The following is a 20,305-nucleotide window of genomic DNA, read 5'->3' as shown; positions in this document are numbered from 1 at the left end:
TCTCGAATTAAACCCATTTCTTATGAAGTCCCACAGGCTGAGACTGATCTCACTTATCCCTGTGTACCAACCACTGATCTCTGGCACCTGCTCAGAAGAAACAAGAAGGATGAATAACTTAAAGATTTGGATTAACATCTTAATTCTGCGCATGTATTGGAACCAGCTAAGAAGCAATCTGTTTGCCAAATGGGCACAAACTTTAGCCTCCCTACACAACAACACTAATTGCTGAGTATGCACAGAACTAATGCCTCCTCCACCTCAGGCTGCCCTGGCACATCCTGCCAGCCACTATGAGCATATGGGGAAATTATTATGATTGGGGTAAATGGACCACCCTTTTTCCCTTCTACTACAGAAACACAGGGCCCAGCCCTTTCCCTTCCCACCGTGAAACAAAGAAGCCTCTTTTTTGTTTGATCAGAAAATTAAACTCCACTCTGACATAAGGTTATACTGCACACGATGAATGGATGACAGCTGTCTAAATTCAGGTATTAGGCAGAGTGCCCCTATGCTTTGAAAGACAATAGCAGTGATTACTACACTGAAACCTGTAACATGGAATGGTTACTACCCCAACACTATAATTGCACCCTTCTTGTAACTAGCCAAACGTGGATGGGATGGCAAAATGAGTCTTTATGGCTAGGTGCTTGTATTTCTCCTTGGGGTTGGTTATGGGCATGTGGGTCACATGGCTGGCCATATATGCCTTATAATTGGACTGGAAGATGTACATAGGGTCATCTTCATCTCCCAGGATGTATCCTCACTAGATTATAATCTCTCCCATCTAACTGGGAAACTGTAAAAGCTCGTCATAAGTGACAAAAGCAGTCTTCTTGGTTGTTTTACCCATTGGCTATCTGTCACATGTGTCCGTATAGAAGACCACCTAAACAGGCTTTGTGTGAGCAACAGGGCTGTTTATTCACTTGGGTGCAAGTGGGCTGAGTACGAAAAGAGAGTCAGTGAAGGTAGATAGGAGAGGGGCAGCTTTATAGGACTGAGGTAGGCAGAGGAATGTTACAGTTAGAGGTGGTTATCTATTGTCAGCAGAGGAGGGGGTCACAGGGTCCATGGTGGGGAGATGATAAGATTCATTGTCCAGAAGAAGAATGTCACAAGGTCGATTGATCAGTTGGGGCAGGACAGGAACAATTCATAATGGTGGAACGTTGTAAGGCTGGTCAATCAGTCAAGGCAGGAGCTTCTTTTGTTTCACTTCTTTTGTGTTTTTTTGGCTGCTCCAGACTTCTTGGCTCCTGCAGGCCATCTGGACTTATAGGTGCAGGTCACAAGGGTTACAATGGCTGAACTTCAGCTCAGAGGCCTGACACTATCTTCCCCCCACAGGCAGCCAGAATTGACATTGAGCTTCAAGCCAAAGCCGTAGCTAAACACAGCTGCAGTTTTCAATAATACACGCCATGCCCTTACCCTCTTGACTGAAGAAACATCTCAAATTAGACAGATAGCCTTATGAAACTATGGCTCTGGACATGTTAACAGCAGCTCAAAGGGGGAACTTATGCTATAATCAAAACAGAATGTTATGCATACATTCCAGACTATTCACATAATGTTACTCAGGCCACAAAAGACTTAGACACCCACATCTCTGCCATTGACACGCTGTCAGTTGACCCCATATCAGCTTGGTTCTAACAACTGCCTAGTCCTTGGGAAACTTTTTTTGTTTAGCATGCTTGGGATAATTCTATTCATTCTGTTTTGTGCTGTGGAATATACTGCATTGTACTTTTTATGTAGGAATAAAAGTTAAGCTTATTCAATGCTTCTTTAAATTTAACACGTTAATTTTCTAGATTTCACCTTTTTCTGGGACTTGGAATTATGTATGATTGGTCCTCACTATACAGATGCTTTCTGACTGGCTAGCTCTCTACTTTAGGCAAAGGGATCCTAATGGTTAGGCAGGAATATCATCGCTTCTGTTCAGCTTGAAGTTACTGAAGATGGATCTCTGTCCCCCTGCACCCCTTAGGATTAAAGGTCTCCTTGTAAAAAGGAGGAGGGAATTATATCAGAAGTGTCCTAACCAGAGTGATCCCATCTTGAATAAAGGTCAGATAAAGCCAAACCTGCTGGGCGACTTTCCCAGGAAGATAGGCACTCTTCACAAGATGTTTATGGTTGAGGAAATGAGATAATGGAAAAAGGCATTCTTAGTTTAAAAATGAGTTTCACTTTAAAGATAACAGTACACCCATAAATTCTCCCTGAAGTCAATAGTTACACAAGAGAATAACAATACTAATAGTCTGTAACAAGCTGATCATAGGCTTTTGTAATGAAGTACACTAGTTTTAGCCCTATAAAAGCAAGCATTACATTGAAGGCAGAGGTGCTCCTATATAAACAATACTTGCTTAGTACTACTTCAAAGCAAGGATACTACTCAGAAACACAGTAGTACTATTATTAGAAATGGAGTAGTTTCTAATGAACTATTTTAACTACTATACTCTGCGACTTGCCCTGATTCTTTGCCGTGGACGTCTAAGAACCTGCTCTTGGGTCTGGAATGAGACCACTTTTCTGTTAATTCCTCTATTCCAGTCTTGAAAGTAAAAGCCAGTCTTGAAAATAACCTGTGAAGCCCCCAAGATCCACCCCCACTCCCTTACCCGCTTCCTTCCTGACTTCACCTACCCCTCTTACCTTCCCTTGATCCTCCAGCAAGCCGGGCATCCTCATTCCTCCGCATTTATGCACCTGATCCTTTGACCAAAGTGCTCTTCCCTCTAGACCGCCTCCTTCGCCTCCTGTAGATTTTTATGCAAATACCCTGTTCTCAGTGAGGCCTTCCCTAACCTGCCTATTTAAAATGACCATCCCTATAACCGGGCACCGTTCCTCACACCTGTAATCCCAGCACTTTGGGTGGATGAGGTGGATGGTTCACTTGAGGCCAGGAGTTCGAGACCAGCCTGGCCAGCATATAGTGAAACCTCATCTCGACTAAAAATTAAAAAAAAAAAAAAAAATTAGCCAGGCGTGGTGGTGGGTGCCTGTAATCCCAACTACTCTGGTGGCTGAGGCAGGAGAATCACTTGAACCCGGAAGGTGGAGGTTGCAGTGGGCCGAGATGGCGCCACTGCACTCCAGCCTAGGAGACAGACTCCGTCTCAAAAATAAATAAATACATAACAATAAAATAAAATAAAATGTCCATCCCAGTGCTCCCTATCTCTTTGCCCTACTTTTTCTCCCTAGTATTTACCACCATCTAACATACTACTTAGCATCTTATTGTCTATCTGCCCACACAATGTAAGCTTCACGTGGGCGTGGATCTGTCTTGTTTAGTGGTGAGTCCCCAGTGACCTGGTACATGGAGGTACTCAAAAATATTTGTTGCATAAAGTAATGAGCAAAGTTTGGCACAAATGTTAGCTATTATTATTTCAGGGCGTATCGGTAACAGCACCCTACCCTTTGCAAAAATCTCCTTGGGAACCAGAAACTTAAACACAACCAGGAAGAAAAAAAATCAGCCAAAAATAAAAGCGAATTAAGACAGTTGGGGTCTTATTTTAGAAATATACCTTTCTAGGTTCTGGTATGTTGGGCTCTGTCATCTTTCTACCTGATCAAGGAACCACTGTGACATTTTTTGGTAACTTCCAGTCTGTAGTTTGGATTTAGGAGTTCAGGATTCCAATCCTAATTTCCAGGTTCCAGCTGCGTGGCCCGAGTAGCCCGGCCAGCCCCACCCCGGGGCGCAGGAGGCGCGCGAAGGGCGGGAGTTCTCGGGTCCCCGCCCTCGGGGAGGCTCTGGGCGCGGGGCGGGACTCCGGGACGCTGGGCGGGCGTGCTAGAGCCCCGCCGCCCTGGCCCGGCCTTGCCTTGCGCTGCGCGCTCACCATGGTGGGCCCCGCGCCGCGGCGGCGGCTGCGGCCGCTGGCAGCGCTGGCCCTGGTCCTGGCGCTGGCCCCGGGGCTGCCCACAGCCCGGGCCGGGCAGACACCGCGCCCTGCCGAGCGGGGGCCCCCAGTGCGGCTTTTCACCGAGGAGGAGCTGGCCCGCTATGGCGGGGAGGAGGTAGGCGGGGGTGTCGCGGGCCGAGGGACCCGGGGTGGCGTCCGATCTGCGGCGAGCCGAGCGGGGACCCAGGAGGCGCCGGCGGCCCAGGAAGCTCTGGGGGACGCGCGGCCCGCGGCGGGCGCCCTGGGCCGGCGGGGGGCCTCCTCTCTCTAGGCCCGGACGGATGGCCGAGGGGTGAGGACGAGTCCTCAACAGTCGGAGCGCCCCGCTTTGGCCGCACACCCCACCCTGAACTTCCCCCTCGGTCCCCGGGAGATTTCCCCTCTAGCCGCCTTTTCGTTGATGATCTGCGTACAGACCTCAGAACTTTTTGGTTTTCATGTTAGCATCAGCCGAGGCGTTTACTGTGCCCACGCATAGTGGGGAGTGGCGGGGGACGGAGGGAGGGAAGCAAAGCCTGCTCCCTGGGTTAGGTGGGAATTGAGACAGGTCCTGGGATAAGCCAGTCTTTGCCTGCACTTCCTTTTCCTGCCCCTGTATCCCAGGCCTCTGCATCGGACTCCTCAAACCCACTTTTAGGTCATGTACCCCTGGGGCTCAGCCAAAGCTGGAAGCGAGCGCAGAGGGTGGACTGGAGGTTAGAGATCCCCACAACCCCCCCCCCCACACATCAATAGAGACCCCCCGCCCACACACACCCACACACGTCAATAGTCTAGAGGCGTCCAGAAAACTCACAACCACCTGTCCACCTGGGTTGGTTGGGACTGGAGCCGCACGACAAGGACCACCAGGGGGCTGATATTAGATGCGGAGCGGGGGAACGGCATTGGGGGGAGGTCATAGTACCATAGTATTTCAGAGCTGGCAGGAACCCATCTCCTGCTTTTACACATAAGGAAACTGAGGCCTGCCACCCGTTAGTGGTAGAGCAGGAAGAGGCCTGATGTTTTTCAAAACCCTCTGGCCTGGTCTCGCTAATTCCTGAGTTAATTGGCCTTATATGGACTAGGATTGCATGGGGGTATCAGAAACCTGGCCCTTAGTCAGTGATGCTAGTTTGGGCATCATTTGTGAAGGGGCCATTTAGAACCATGAGTCAGTGAGGACACCGAGGGAGGGAGACATGGCTGGGATGTGAGGATGTTAAGGGATGCCTTTTTGCCGGTAGCAGAGGGAACCAGATGGTTCAGAGTCCAGGCATCCGTGCAGAAAAGAATTAACATGGCAGGCCTGCTCTCCTTAGAAAAGCCTACTTGCAAGGGTGGGACTTGTCTAGTGTCTGGATTTCTCACCCTTCCCTACCCAATAACGGTGGACTCACTTGCCTAGGCCGTATATACGATGGTGTGGTTAGTATTGAACACTGTATATGCTAGGCAGAGGGTGCCCCATGTGACCAGCCCCCAGTGAAAACCTTGGGTGCTGAGTCTAATGGGCATCTCTAGCAGAGGAATGTTCTGCCAGAAGAATGGCACATACTGTCAAGTTTTGTTGCTGGGGAAAGAGTGTGCTCTTCCTCATGGGAGGGAGAGAGCATAGGAAACCTGCACATAGATTCCCCTAGATTCTCCCTCTGTGTTTTTCCTTCCCAGCTGTGAGTAGAACTATATGCTGAGTTCTTGGAATCTTCTTTCTAGGGACTCTCCAACTGACCCGATGATCTTTGGGACCACTGGCACAAAAATCTAAGGAAAGAGAGAGTTCACCACTGAGGTTACAGCAAGAGTGCCAGAACTGCAAGATGAGGACTGAGAAAAGACCCTTGGTTTTTTTATGTTGATGTTATAGATTGAAATTTAACTGAGAGAAACAGAGAGAGGACCTTGAGATGGAAACAGGGGTAGGAAACAATTGTTTTGGGAGTGGAGCCTGAGGATCTCTGTAGGTGGAAGGAAGGAGCCAGAGAGAGGAGGGGAGCGAGGGACGAGAGAGGCAGTTGAGTGCAGTGGGTTCAAGCTGTGCTGCGCTGTTGTTTGACCTAGATTGTTCTGGTCTATGCCTGTTATCCAGGGATAATTATTAATAACACCCTTTCACTCAGAAGTGTGACAATTTGTATAATACGTTGGATCATACCTGGTTTTGAGTCCCTGTTCTGCTGTGTGATTTGGGGCAAACTACTAAACCTCTCTGAGTCTCCACTTTGTTCATCTGTAAGATACTTGGATTAGTCCAGGTTTCACCAGGGAACAGAACCATTTGGATATCTATATCTATACAGTTGATCCTTGAGCAACACAGGAGTTCGGGGTACTGACCCCCATGCAGTCAAAAGTCTGCATATAACTTTTTTTTCTTTTAGAGGCAGGGTCTTGCTGTGTCGCCCAGAATGGAGTGAGTGGCTTTTCACAGGCAGTCATGGTGCACTAGAGCCTGGCAATCCTGGGCCCAAGCGATCCTCCTGCCGCAGCCTCCCAAGCAGCTAGTATTACAGGTGTGCACCCAGCCATGTATAACTTTTGACTACCCCCAAAACTACAGTTTTTTTCCTTTTTTTTTTTTTTTTTTTGAGACAGGGTCTCACTCTATTGCTAAGCCTGGAGTGCAGTGGCAGGAACACAGCTCACTACAGCCTCCTCCTGGGCTCAAGCAGTCCTCCTACCTCAGCCTCCCCAGTTACTGGCATTACAGGTGTGCACCACCACACCTGGCTATTTTTTAAATTTTCTGTAGAGATGGGGTCTTCCTGTGTTGCCCAGGCTGGTGTCAAACTCCTGGGCTCAAACAACTCTTCCACCTCAGTTTCCCAAAGTGCTGGGAATACACGTGTGAGCCTCCATGCCTGGCTCAAAACTTAATTACTAATAGCCTACTGTTGACCACAAGACCCAAGAACATAGTCGATTACCACATATTTTTTAAATGTATTATATACTGAATTCTTACAGTAATGTAAGCTAGAGAAAAGAAAATGTTACTAAGAAAATCATAAAGAAGAGAAAATATATTTACTGTTAAGTGAAAGTGGATCATTATAAAGGTCTGCATCCTGAGAAGGAAGAGGAGTGGTTGGTGTTGCTATCTCAGGGGTGGCAGAGGTGGAAGAAAACCCACATATAAGTGGACCCATGCAGTTCAAACCTGTGTTGTTCAAGGGTCAACTATATATAGATAGATAAATGGTTTATCATAAGGATTGGTTTACACGATAGCGGGGGCTGGCTGGGCAAATTGGAAATACATAGAGCAGGCTATCAGAAGGGGCAGGCTGGAAGCCCTCAGGCAGGAGCAGATGCTGTAGCCCATGGGTCTTTTTTTTGAGACGGAGTCTTGCTCTGTTTCCCAGGCTGGAGTGCAGTGGTGTGATCTCAGCTCACTGCAACCTCCGCCTCCCATGTTCAAGCAGTTCTCTACCTCAGCCTCCCGAGTAGCTGGGATTACAGGCGCCCACCACCATGCCCAGCTACTTTTGGTATTTTTAGTAGAGACAGGGTTTCACCATCTTGGCCAGGCTAGTCTTGGACTCCTGACCTTGTGATCCACCCGTCTCAGCCTTCCAAAGTGCTGGGATTACAGGCGTAAGCCACTGTACCCAGCCTTGTTAAGGTCTTTCGATTATGAGATTAGGCCCACCCAGATTATCTGGGATTATTTCCTTATATAAAGCCAATTGATTGTAGATGTTAAAACACTTCTAAATACCTGCACAGCAATATCTAGGTGAGTATTTGATTGAATAACTGGGTACAGTAACCTGTGCAAATTGACACATAAAATAAATCATCACAATGGTTATAATAAGAGTTCCTACTTGGCTGAGTGTGGTGGCTCACACCTGTAATCCCAGCACTCACTTTGGGAGGTCGAGGCAGGAGGATTGCTTGAAGCCAGGAGTTTGAGACCAGCCTGGGCAACATAACAAGACCTCACCTCTACCAAAAAAAAAAAAAAAAAAAAAAGAGTTCCTACTCTAAGCAGGTGTTTTGTGAATGCCTGCATTAAATGAGATGGTGGTGTGCACAGGCTTAGCGTAGGCCTGGAATAGGGCTTAGCACCGTAAGTCTTAATAAATGTTAGCTACTATTATTTTTATTACCTTATTAAAGATATAAGCAAGAGGCATTATAACAGGTCCACGGTCCTTTCATGCACTACAGAAATCTAATAAGCTCTGAAACCTAGACATTTTTGTTTTTCACAAGTCATTTGACAGAAAAACCCAGCTTGATCTGAAATCACTTGATGACAGAACCTTGTTGGAGCTGCTATGAGTCTACGTTAGTCTTTATCCCATTTACTGTGAATGTTCATGTTTCACTGGAGAAATACTAACATACTTGATTATGGGTGTTGCCTTGGACCTCCCTAGAGGTATTGCATAATATATGGTATGTTCCCCATAACACCTTTCTAAAATCTGACATATTCTCATATTGAAAACATGTCTGACCCCCAAGAGTTTCTGCTGTGGGATTGTGGACCTGTGTAACAAGCCTTTCTGAAACATCTAGCAATGAGTGACTTGCTTCTACTAGATATAAAAAAACCTTCTTTCTTGGATGAGAGCCAAGGCAGACCCGCCTCTATCAGTCACACATCCCACCGTGTGGTTCAAGGTGAGAGAGCTCAGACACCCACACAGGGATTTGCGTAGTTTCTCCAGTGGCAGCTTCAGATGGGAAATCCGTGAAGCATGGGTGTCCTGGCTGTCGGTGTCTTTCACAGAACCACACTGTGTTCTGGATCTACTGCACCAAGAGCCAGTTCTTTCCTTTTAGGCATTGTAGGGCCTCAGAGTGATCCATGGCTCCCTAAATCATTCACATATGGGAATAGAAAAATCTTTGGTATACATTAGTCCTCTTCGAATGCTTGCTGAAAATCTGGGCGGGGTGTGGTGGCTCACACCTGTAGTCCCAGCAGTTTGGGAGGCCGAGCTGGAAAGATCGCTTAAGCCCAGGAGTTTGAGACCAGCCTGGGCAACGTAGTGAGACCTTGTCTCTATTTTAAAAAAGAAAAAAAATCTGGACAGCATCTCCTTGGTGCTTCTTTAGAACTCCATTCTCCCAGTAATTCTAGTAAGGGTTGTACAGAAGAGGTGATTTTGAGGACCTCTTATGTAGATAACAGGTTATAAAGTGAGTGTGTTGAACAAAATTGAAAATAGAGGAAAAAAAGGTAGTGTGTTCCAGAGTGCCTTTCTTTGGCGCTTGTTTTCTTCAACTCCTGTCAAAATTGCCCTGATAGGTAGAGATATTGCTTGCACATGTTCACCGGTAGCTTTTGCCTTGTCACACACCTGTTATGATAGCAGGGTTTCACTGTCTACAGATTGCAGGCCAGAGATTGGTATTCAAGTTTTCAATAAGGAAGAATTGCCCTAGGAAGGGCAAAGGCTTAGAATCAGACAGGTATGAGTCTGAATCCTGACTTTTTATTTACCAGCAGAGAAACCATTGACAGGTTATGTAAACTCTAAGCCTCAGTTTCTTCACCTACAAAATGGGTATAGTAATAACTGCCTTACAAGGTTATTTTATTTTAGTTTAGTTTTTGAGACAAAGTCTCACTCTGTCACCCAGGCTGGAGTGCAGTGGCTGATTTTGTTTTGTTTTGTGTGTGTGTGTGTCTGTATTTTTTTTTTGGAGACGGAGTCTTGCTCTGTCATCAAAGCTGGAGTGCAATAGTGTGATCTTGGCTCACTGCAACCTCCGCCTCTCGGGTTCAAGCAATTCTGCCTCAGCCTCCCCAGTAGCTGGGATTACAGGCACCTGCCACCACACCCGGCTAATTTTTGTATTTTTAGTAGAGACAGGTTTTCACCATGTTGGCCAGGCTGGTCTCAAACTCCTGACCTCAAGTAATCTGCCCACCTCAGCCTCCCAAAGTGCTGGGAGCCACCATGCCTGGCTGTTTCTGTGTCACTTCTATTCCTGTGTCTGCATTTATACTCCCAAGCCTTCCACCCACCCTCTACCTTCTCAGTTGTCATTTCCCAGGCCTGAGAGTCTGTGCCTGGGGGTTGTGCTATCCATGGATGTCCACCTACACTAGGTCAGAACTCACCACCACAGCACGCTCTGTTTACTGATAAGACCATTCCTCTGCATGGCATATGAGGTATCTATGTCACTCTGAGGCCTCAAAAATGCTAAACATTCTTTTCTTCCCCTATAATATGACTTCCTCTTCGCACTTACACCTTCAAGTAAGTAGTTTAAGGAGGAGATAAAAATTTTACTGTTAAAAAAAGGAGATTGCTGGGCGCAGTGGCTCATGCCTGTAATCCCAGCACTTTGGGAGGCCGAGGCGGGTAGATCACCTCACGTTGGGAGTTCAAGACCAGCCTGACCAACATGGAGAAACCCCATCTCTACTAAAAATACAAAAAAAAAAAAAAAAAATTAGCCGAGCATGGTGGCACACGTCTGTAATCCCAGCTACTCGGGACACTGAAGCAGGAGAAATGCTTGAACCCGGGAGGCGGAGGTTGCGATGAGCCAAGATCATGACATTGCACTCCAGCCTGGGCAACAAGAGTGAAACTCCTTCTCATAAAAAAAAAGATTGTTGGCCGGGCGTGTTGCCTCATGCCTATAATCCCAAAACATTGAGAGGTCAAGGCAGGCAGATTACCTGAGGTCAGGAGTTCTAGACCAGCCTGGCCAACATGGTGAAACCTGTCTCTACTAAATATACAAAAAAAAAAAAAAAAATTAGCCAGGCGTGGTGACACACGTCTGTAATCCCAGCTACCCTGGAGGCTGAGGCAGGAGAATAGCTTGAACCTGGGAGGCAGAGGTTGCAGTGAGCCGAGATTGTGCCACTGCACTCCAGCCTGGGCAACTGAGCTAGACTCTGTCCCCCCGCCCCACAAAAAAAGAAGAGTGTTAGTGATAAGATGCATGTTTTTGTTTATCTTATGTATGTGAATGTTATATTTACATGGCTGTTTGCCCATAGAAAATAAGTGTCGGCTGGGCATGGTGGCTTATGCCTGTAATCCCAGCCCTTTGGGAGGCCGAGGCGGGCAGATCACTTGAGGTTAGGAGTTTGAGACCAGCCTGGCCAACATGGTGAAACCCTGTCTCTGCTAAAAATACAAAAATTATCTGGGTATGGTGGCGTGTGCCTGTAATCCCAGCTACTCAGGAGACTGAGGCAGGAGAATCGCTTGAACTGGGGAGGTGGAGGTTGCAGTGAGCCGAGATTGTACCATTGCACTCCAGTCTGGGTGACAGAATAAGACTCTGTCTCAAAAAAAAAAAAAAAAAAAAAAAGGAAAAAGAAAAGAAGTATCAAGGAGAAAGCCACAGAATGGAAGATATGACAAAATACTGGGGTTAAATGATAGCTGTAATATATTTTAAAAATTGATATAAATACATAATCCCACTTGATAAATAATCAAAACTGAGGAATAAGGAAACCTGGTAAAGGAAAGGCGGTAAATCATCACAAAGAAAAATGCCGTCTGCTGGCTTGGAAATCCAGGCCGTTTCAAATGACCCGTGTTAGATGAGGTGGAGCAAGTGTCCACAGAGTCAATGGCAGTCCTCTAGGGCCTGTCTTTAGGAGCCGGTTTGGAGTAATAAAAGGCAGCCCTCTGCTGAGCTCCTGTGTCGTGCCTGCTAGGTGTTACATACACTCTTTTCCTCAGCATTCCCGAGGCAAGTGGGCGTTACCCTCATATGACAGGCAGAGAAGCAGGCCTGAGTGGTTATGAGGCAGTGAGGTGTGTTTCCTTGGGCAAGTTGCTTAGCTTCTCTGAGCCTCAGTAGCTCCTCTGTCTGTTAAATGGGATCATGAAAACCCTTCACCATAAGCTGCACAAGCGCAAGAACACTAAGGCCCACCCCAAAGAGAAGGCCAAGCAGCAGGTGCTTGCAGAGCCTGAGATTCCTATGGACCCAGCAGCGACTCCCACCCTCGCCTGGGCTGTGAGCCACCTGGCTGATGCCCCTGCACCTCTGATGGCACTGAGACAAAGGAGAGATCTGGTCTTGGGTGTCTTGGGACTGTACCCATCGTCCCAGCCTGAGCCCAACTTGATGGAAGCTAGAAAAGTAATGCCATCCTTTTTTGTGTAATTCTTTCTTGATGGGGAAATTCTGAGGTAAGATTTTATGCCTGCTAATAGAGCCAAAAAAAAGTGTAAAGCCCATTGTTAGTAGAACGGTGGGGAAACAGCATTGCTTACATATCTCTAGCACTATAAATGTTGTTACAGGACAAACTAATAAAATATAAACAGTGATTAAGTTTTCATATATTTAGGCCCAGGAATTCCATATATTGAAATAGGGCACTTTCCTATGCATTCACTGGGTGGAGAGAAATTTTTAAATAAAGGCCTCAATGAAATAAGTCACCAAATTAGAAAGTAATTGATAGAAACATGTATTCATAATGCTGCCATTTATAGTTCTAAGGATTGGAAACCACCCAAATACCCAAAATAGAAAGCTAGCTAAACAAATAGGTAGACAATATCACTAATATAAGATGGGGCCCTACGCCGGGCATGGTGGCTCACGCCGGTAATCCCAGCACTTTGGGAGGCCTAGGTGGGTGGATCACCTGAGGTCAGGAGTTCGAGACCAGCCTGGCCAACATGATGAAACCCCATCTCTACTAAAAAGACAAAAAATTAGCGGGGCATGGTGGCGGGTGCCTGTAATCCCAGCTACTCAGGAGGCTGAGTCAGGAGAATCACATGAACCCGGAAGGTGGAGGTTGCAGTGAGCTGACATCGCGCCATTGCACTCCAGCCTGGGCAGCATGAGTGAAACTCTGTCTCAAAAAAAAAGATGGGGCCCCATGGAGCTGTTTAAATGACAGTCATTTTGGTGGAAATGTTTATATGAGGAAATGTTACCTGTAAGAAGCAAAATATAAAATAGATTGCTCATATCAGTCACATCCGTGTATGTCTATTGATGAAGAGGAAAGGAAATTTGGACTGATAAGTAATTCATCATTTACTATTCTTTTGAATTTTCATCTCCATGAAGTTGCTTCTGTTCCTGATTTTCTTTTTTTTGAGACGGAGTCTCACTGTGTCACCCAGGCTGGGGTGCAGTGGCATGATCTTGGTTCACTACGACCTCTGCCTCCAGGGTTCAAGCAATTCTCCAGCCTCAGACTCGCGAGCAGCTGGGATTACAGGCATGTGCCACCATGCCCGGCTAATTTTTGTATTTTTAGTAGAGATAGGGTTTTGCCATATTGGCCAGGCTGGTCTTGAACCCCTGACCTCAGGTGATCCGCCCGCCTTGGCCTCCCACGGTGCTGGGATTACAGGCGTGAGTCACTGTGCCTGGCCCCTGATTTTCTCTATAAAGGAGAGAATTGCCACATTCTTGTCATGAGACTTTATGACTTTTCCAAATTTCTGTGTGTGGGCATGACGCTGCCCAGGCAGGTGGCAAGCTCGCCAAGGACCAGGCTTAACAGAAAGCCTTTGGGACTTGACCCACTGCTCTTTGCTCAGCTTGTGATGGGAGAAGATTTTACTAAGTTGCACTGGAAGAGCTGGCTCTTCCCCTCCTCTTCACAGCTTCTCCCCTGCTTTCTAGGAAGATCAGCCCATCTACTTGGCAGTGAAGGGAGTGGTGTTTGATGTCACCTCCGGAAAGGGTAAGTGGTGTGGCATTTTGAATCTTCATTTCCAGGGAGCACAGAAGCCAGAGTGAGCAGCACTTGGAGGTGTGAGGAAAGGGAGGGAACATTAGGCAAGTCCTTTTCATTCCATTTTATTTTATTTTATTTTTTGAGACGGAGTTTCACTCTGTCACCCAGGCTGGAGTGCGGTGGCACGATCTTGGCTCACTGCAACCTCCGCCTTCTGGGTTCAAGCAATTCTCTGCCTCAGCCTCCCGAGTAGCTGGGATTACAGGCACCACCACCACCGCTGGCTAATTTTTTTGTATTTTTAGTAGAGACGGGGTTTCACCATCTTGGCGAGGCTGGTCTTGAACTTCTGACCTTGTGATCCACCCGCTTCGGCCTCCCAAAGTGCTAGTATTACAGGTGTGAGCCACCGCACCTGGCCTTCCTTCCATTTTAAATGAGCAGATTGAGTTAATCTTTGTCAGTGTTTTACTTCAGCAGGGGCTTTTTTCCCCCGATAATGACATGCTTCTACTCAAAAGCCTTTCATGACTTTCCATTGCCTGTAGAATTAAATTCAAACTTAATGATTTACCCTAGTTGAAGCAATGAGAGAAGTGTTCTTTAGTAAAGAGTTGGCATTATAGAACATTACAGAACATTTTAGTGCCATTTAATGTAACTACTAATGATATCTTGGAGATAGTTTTGTATTGGTTTATCTATTATTTGATAACAAACACTGCTGAATGGAAATAGATTTGGCTTCCACCAACATTTAAGAAGAGGGAACATTTTTCTTGTTTGCATCTTTAATTTTTTTTTTGGAGACAGTCTCGCTCTGTCGCCCAGGTTAGAGTGCAGTGATGCGACCTTCTCCAGCTGCCAGGTTCAAACGATTCTCCTGCCTCAGCCTCCTGAGTAACTGGAATTACAGGTGCACGCCACCATGCCCAGATTTTTGTATTTTTAGTAGAGATGAGGTTTCACCATGTTAACCAGGCTGATCTTGAACTCCTGACCTCAAATGATCTGCCCATCTTGGCTTCTCAGAGTGCTGGGATTACAGGCATGAGTCACCGCACCCAGCCTGCATCTCTAATATTTTTAAGAGACTATTTTCTCAGTATTAACACTTAGGTGAAAAAACAGAACGAGAAGGGGGCTAGGCACAGTGGCTTATGCTTGTAATCCCAGCGCTTTAGGAGGCCAAGGTGGGCAGATCATGTGAGCTCAGGAGTTCAAGACTAGCCTGGGCAACATGGTGAAACCCCATCTCTTCAAAAAAAAAATACAAAAATTAGCTGGGCATGGTGGTGGCACATGCCTGTAGTCCCAGCTACTCTGGAGGCTGAGGTGGGAGAATTGCTTGAACCCGGGAGGTGGAGATTGCAGTGAGCCAAGATTGTGCCACTGCACTCCAGCCTGGGCAAGAGTGAGACCCTGTCAAAAAAAACAACAACAACAAAAGAGGTTGTAGGGGGACTATTCTCATTTTATATTTTCTGAAAATCCCTGCTCAGCCTGCATGTGTGACTTACTTCACATTTAGAGGAAGTGGAATCCAACCTGATGGCTGGGGTGGCTTACTGGACTTTGTATCGCCATTGTTTGGCCTCTCCGTGAGCCTGGAGTCTTTTTTAGGATTGGGTGGGAGCCTTGGGAGCGCCCCCACGTGCAAGCTCCTGGTTACTCTGCATGTAAACCCACGCTTACGTCTCTTCCTTCCTTCCCACTACAGAGTTTTATGGACGAGGAGCCCCCTACAATGCCTTGACGGGGAAGGACTCCACTAGAGGGGTAGCCAAGATGTCCTTGGATCCTGCAGACCTCACCCATGACACTGTGAGCCAGATTATAAGCCTTTGTAAAATCCTCTACCTCCTTGTCCATGCCTTTTTCTCTTTTTCTTTTTCTTTTCTTGTGTGTGTGTGTGTGTGTGTGTGTGTGTGTGTGTGTGTGTGTGTGTGTGTGTCTGGGCAAGAGCAAGCCTTCCTAATTAGCTTATTTACCCTTCGGTCCACTTGGTATGGTGGCCAGGCATTTTCTTGAAATAGATTATCCTACCATGTCATCTCGACTCAGAAACCTTCCATGGCTGTCTGTTGCCTAGAGTCAAGTCCAAACTCTTATGAACTTGTGATCCAACTCAGTGATCATCACAATTTGGCCCCAACCTGCTTTGGCAACCTAATGCTCCTTATGGTCTGTACCTGCCACCCCATCCCTTCAGCCCCTTACAGCCTTGCTATTAGTCTCTGAGACCCATTCCCCAGGCCATGCTTGGTAGCTTTGTGGATGAACTGGGTTGGGAAGAAAGGTCTCCCTCTATGCTTATATTTCTGTGAAGGAGAAGATAGCATTAAAACATTTTTTAGGCCAGGAGTGGTGGATCATGCCTGTAATCCCAGCACTTTGGAAGGCAAAGGCAGGTGGATCACCTGAGGTCAGGAGTTTGAGACTAGCCAGGCCAGCATGGAGAAACCCCGTCTCTACTAAAAATACAAAAATTAGCTGAGTGTGGTGGTGCGCACCTGTAATCCCAGCTACTTGGGAGGTTGAGGCAGGAGAATCGCTCGAATCCAGGAGGCGGAGGTTACAGTGAGTTGAGATCATGCCACTGTGCTCCAGCCTGGGCAACAGAGTGAGACTCCATCTCAAAAAAAAAAAAAATGTGTTTTTTAAACCTATTCAAGGTCTAAATAATTCCAACAGTAAGGCTGGAATTTCCTCTAACTGTGCTCAACATCAAACTGACATTGAGATAAATTGAGATGAGCCAAACTCATAACAAAATGAATGTAACAATATTACAAAAATGAATGAAGAACTTAAGAAAGGGGAAGGTGCCAAATGTATAATGGGAGGAGTGTAGAGAGAGGGAGGATTAATCGGGGGGAGGAAGGGGATGCAGATGCAATAGGGCATGCCCTGCCCCACCCCAGCATGCTCTCTGGAGTCTTTCATCCCTGCCATCAGTCAAACCACAAAGTGTGATGAAGCATTGCTCCCCGTATGTTATACCCTCCCACCCCCACGCCCCCTCCACAGCAGTGTCTCTTAAGCCATTTGTCCATTATTTGGTTTGTTGAGATATCTTTTCTCTTGCATTAGGGATGTGGGAGGCAAGGCAGGGATGGAGAAAGGCCAGTGCCAAACACTATCCACTTACCCCATCTCCTGTCTTTCTTGGGCTTTTCTCCCCAAGACGGGTCTCACGGCCAAGGAACTGGAGGCCCTGGATGAGGTCTTCACCAAAGTGTACAAAGCCAAATACCCCATCGTCGGCTACACTGCCCGGAGAATTCTCAATGAGGATGGCAGCCCTAACCTGGACTTCAAGCCTGAAGACCAGCCCCATTTTGACATCAAGGACGAGTTCTGATGTTCCCCCTGCAGGAGCAGGTTCTTGGGAGCGTGAGGCAGGAAGACACTAGGTGCTGAATCTCCTGCAAAACTGGCTGCCTGGAGGCCCTGAGCCACCCAGATCCGAATAAAACAGATGCTTACCCTGGAAGAGCAAATGCCTCCTGTTGTCCTTGGTCAGGGGTTCTGTCTACCTGGGGACCCCTGTCTGCACACCAGGGATCAATAAGAGCCAAAGTGGGACACCTCCTAGATGTCAGTATCAGCTGGCTGGGCAGTGGAATTTTGAGCGACCTTTACTTTATACTTTTCTGTGCTTGACAGATTTTCAGCCATGACCATGTTCACTTTACAATCAAAACAAAAATAAAGGTCCCATTTTTACAAAAGGAGAATTCTTCTCCAGAGGCCATTTCCTTGGAGCCCCGTCAGCACCCCACATAAGCGGGTGGGCTGTGTTGTTCTTCCGTAGTCCTGCGGGGCCGGATGGTGGGGCATTTAGGCGATGGGCAGGAAAAGAGAGTGGTGAGGTGGGAGGGTGGGCGATGGGAAGGGAGCCAGGAAACCCGGCTGGAGTGAGGGTGGGAACTGGCTTCAGTGCACGTGCAGCTGGAGATTGGTGAGGAGGGCCGGGGTCAGTGTGGGCAGAGCCTGGTGGAGGTCATTCCAAGAACGGGAGGCATATTCCTTATGCTGGACTTAGGTCAGATTTTAGGAGGAAGCCCCTTTTGTTAGAGGGGGCAAATTTTTCCCTCTGGGGACATTGGGTGATGTCTGGCAACATTTTTTTTTTTTAATTTTTGTTGGTCATGACTGCAGGATGCTACTGGCATCTCGAGGCCAGGGATGCTGGTCAACATTCTGTAATGCACCTGACAAAGCATTATCCGGTCCGAAATTTCACCCATACTGAGGCTGATAAATACTGTGTTAGATGGCTCCTAGACATTTTACAGTGGAGATGAATTTCCTTGACATAAAACTTGTATTTTATTAAAATAAATAGCAACTGCCCCCAAGAGAGAATTTTCACATTAAGCAGAATAATCTGTTAAGGTGATTGTTCAAAATGTTGATTCCTGGGCCCCACCTCCTAGCGCTTAGGATTCAGTATTTCTAGAACATGGCCTGGAACAGTGCTTGTAGTGAGCTGCTCAGGAAGTTGTGATACAAACAGGCCCAAACACACTTTGAGACACCACCTTATTGCCTTATCAGTCATCGCAAGGAGAACTCAGATCCTTTTTGAGGGCAAGGTTTGACCTTTAATGTGTTCCAGGGCTGGGGAGTCTAATGGTAAACCTCTGGGTTGCACTGAAGAAGATGGGAGCTTGATGGCCATCCAAGAGTAATGCGCCTGGATCTTATCAGATGGGACTTTTTGGCCTAGAATTCTAGAAGTTGGTTATGCAGCCAAGGTTGTCTGTAGCGGACATTTTGCCCCAAAACAGGATGTACAAATAAATACAAATGGTGTCCAAGTCCTTGGGAATAGTCGAGAGATGACTTCTTTTACTTATGTGCCCACCACTCCCTACATCACTATGTAATGTGGGGTGGGAGGGTGGGTAGAATTCCACTCCTTAGACACAGATTTCTGCAGTGAATCAAGGTCTCCAAATTCAGGCTCTGGGAACTTCCCAACACCACTGTCTGCCCCACTCCCCACCTTTGCCCCCATGAAGGCAGTTTTCCCTCATGGTCTCAGGCTCACCACCCCTCCCAGGATTACCCTGCCCAGTTCCCTGAGTGCACATCAAAAGCTGCCAGCCAGCCAGGACAGTGTGCAAGAAATCGGCAGCCTGTGTGGGCTCTAGAAAGGGTGGGTGCGACCCCAGGGGAGGAGGCACAGGCCGGCCTGAGGATTCTGCATCATTGAGGTCTGCAGGGCCTAAAAGTCTCGCACAGACCCTGGGAGGCCTGAAGTCCCCGCGTCATGTGCCCCCTGCTCCTATGTCTATTTATAATGTTTTTCTTTTTCTCTGAAGGCTCATATCCTCCTTTTAAGACTCAGCCTAGGTGCACCTGTACCAGGAAGCCTTCCCCCTCCTGTGTGATCCCCTTAGCCTAGACTCACCTGCTTTGCTGTGATTGCCTGTTTGTGAGCCTGTCTCCTTCAAACAGGGGCATCTTACGGGCCCAGCACACTCTCCTACAGTGACCAAACTTTCTTTCTTTTTTTTTTTTTCACTTTTCATTATCTTATCTCATTGGAAATTATACATAATGTAAACAGTAGAACGTGATTCACTGATCTTTTTCCCTTAGTTTAATACAAGTGTGCCTCACTTTAAGCAAAATATACTAAATGATTTCTGAGACAGGAGTTTCCTTACTTTTTCAGTTAAAAAGATTTGCTTACAGAATTTCTTTAAATAACAAGGCTTCTTTGGCCGGTTTAGAGTATTCAGATCGCAGAAATTGATTTCACACACAACTTCTTTGAAATACCTACATTGCATAAAATGAGGCACACAGATACATGTGCCCATTCCATCGAGATTGCCTCATTATTTTGTGTTATTTTATATTTTTCATTTTGTCATTATTAACACTTTAGCATACCAGGTTCATTCACTCTCTATTTTAGTTGAGATGAGTTAGTGTTTCTAAGGAGTGTTTCGTAATCTCTTGTCCCAAACTAGGCTAGTTTGGGAATCCAGTGAGAGTGACTGAAAACTGAAATTCAAGTCCTGAACATCCTTCCAGAACACAGCCTATCACCCTGTGGAGATAACACACAAACTATCTCAGAGGACCCCCACCTGTGGAAGTGAAAATCATGTGAGAGTCATAGTTCAAAAGAAAAAAGTGCTGGGCACCGTGGCTCATGCCTGTAATCTCAGCACTTTGGGAGGCCGAGGTGGGAGGATCACTTGGGCCCAGGTGTTTGAGGCCAGTCTGGGCAACAGAGGGAGACCCTGTCTGTACAAAAAATTGGCCAGGTGTGGTGGCTCACGCCTGTAATCCCAGCACTTTGGGAGGCTGAGGTGGACGGATCAGCTGAGGTCAGGAGTTTGAGACCAGCCTGGCCAACATACAGTGACCAAACTTTCTGATTTGCCTGGGACTTTCCCGGTTTTAGCACTGAAAGTCCTGCATCCCGGAAAACAAAACCCCTCTGTCCTGGGCAAACCTGAGGACTGACCGGCACCAGCAGCGGAGTCAAGGCCTCCTCCCAGCTGTGGGGCTCTAGGGCGACCACGTGCCACCCTGGGATGAAGAAGGAGGGAGGATGTTGGGAGAGCGCAGGGGGCTGGGTTTTTGCCAGTCCCTACAAGTTCCAATTCAACATCTCCAACAGGAAGCTCAATGCCTGGTCTGCAGAAGGTGCTCAGTGCATGGAGTGTTGTTGATATTGGTGTAA

General features: G+C 47.1%; 1 protein-coding gene and 1 long non-coding RNA gene across 3 annotated transcripts; one reads left to right on the top strand and one right to left on the bottom strand.

The window, feature by feature from the left end:
• Positions 1-895: 895 nt before the first annotated feature.
• On the bottom strand, positions 896-3,771 carry LOC107970100 (uncharacterized). 2 transcript variants are annotated; one of them, XR_001712390.4, is made up of 3 exons: positions 3,579-3,771; positions 2,692-2,795; positions 896-1,287 (listed from the first exon to the last, which is right to left on the bottom strand). It is a non-coding gene; the product is annotated as an uncharacterized LOC107970100 (long non-coding RNA). The 2 variants fall into 2 exon arrangements; XR_001712389.4 differs by having other exon boundaries at positions 896-1,282.
• A 43-nt stretch (positions 3,772-3,814) lies between these two features.
• NENF (neudesin neurotrophic factor) lies at positions 3,815-17,096 on the top strand. The gene is made up of 4 exons (XM_514182.8): positions 3,815-4,074; positions 13,539-13,599; positions 15,314-15,417; positions 16,781-17,096. Exons 1-4 carry the CDS (start codon positions 3,898-3,900, stop codon positions 16,955-16,957), a joined length of 519 nt encoding a protein of 172 aa, XP_514182.2. The 5' UTR covers positions 3,815-3,897; the 3' UTR covers positions 16,958-17,096.
• Positions 17,097-20,305: the final 3,209 nt, after the last annotated feature.

Source organism: Pan troglodytes, chromosome 1 (genome assembly GCF_028858775.2).
Source record: "Pan troglodytes isolate AG18354 chromosome 1, NHGRI_mPanTro3-v2.0_pri, whole genome shotgun sequence".
Classification (NCBI taxonomy): Eukaryota; Metazoa; Chordata; class Mammalia; order Primates; family Hominidae; genus Pan; species Pan troglodytes.
The sequence above is the reverse complement of the archived record's forward strand: the minus strand, read 5'-3'. Positions and strand labels throughout refer to the sequence as shown.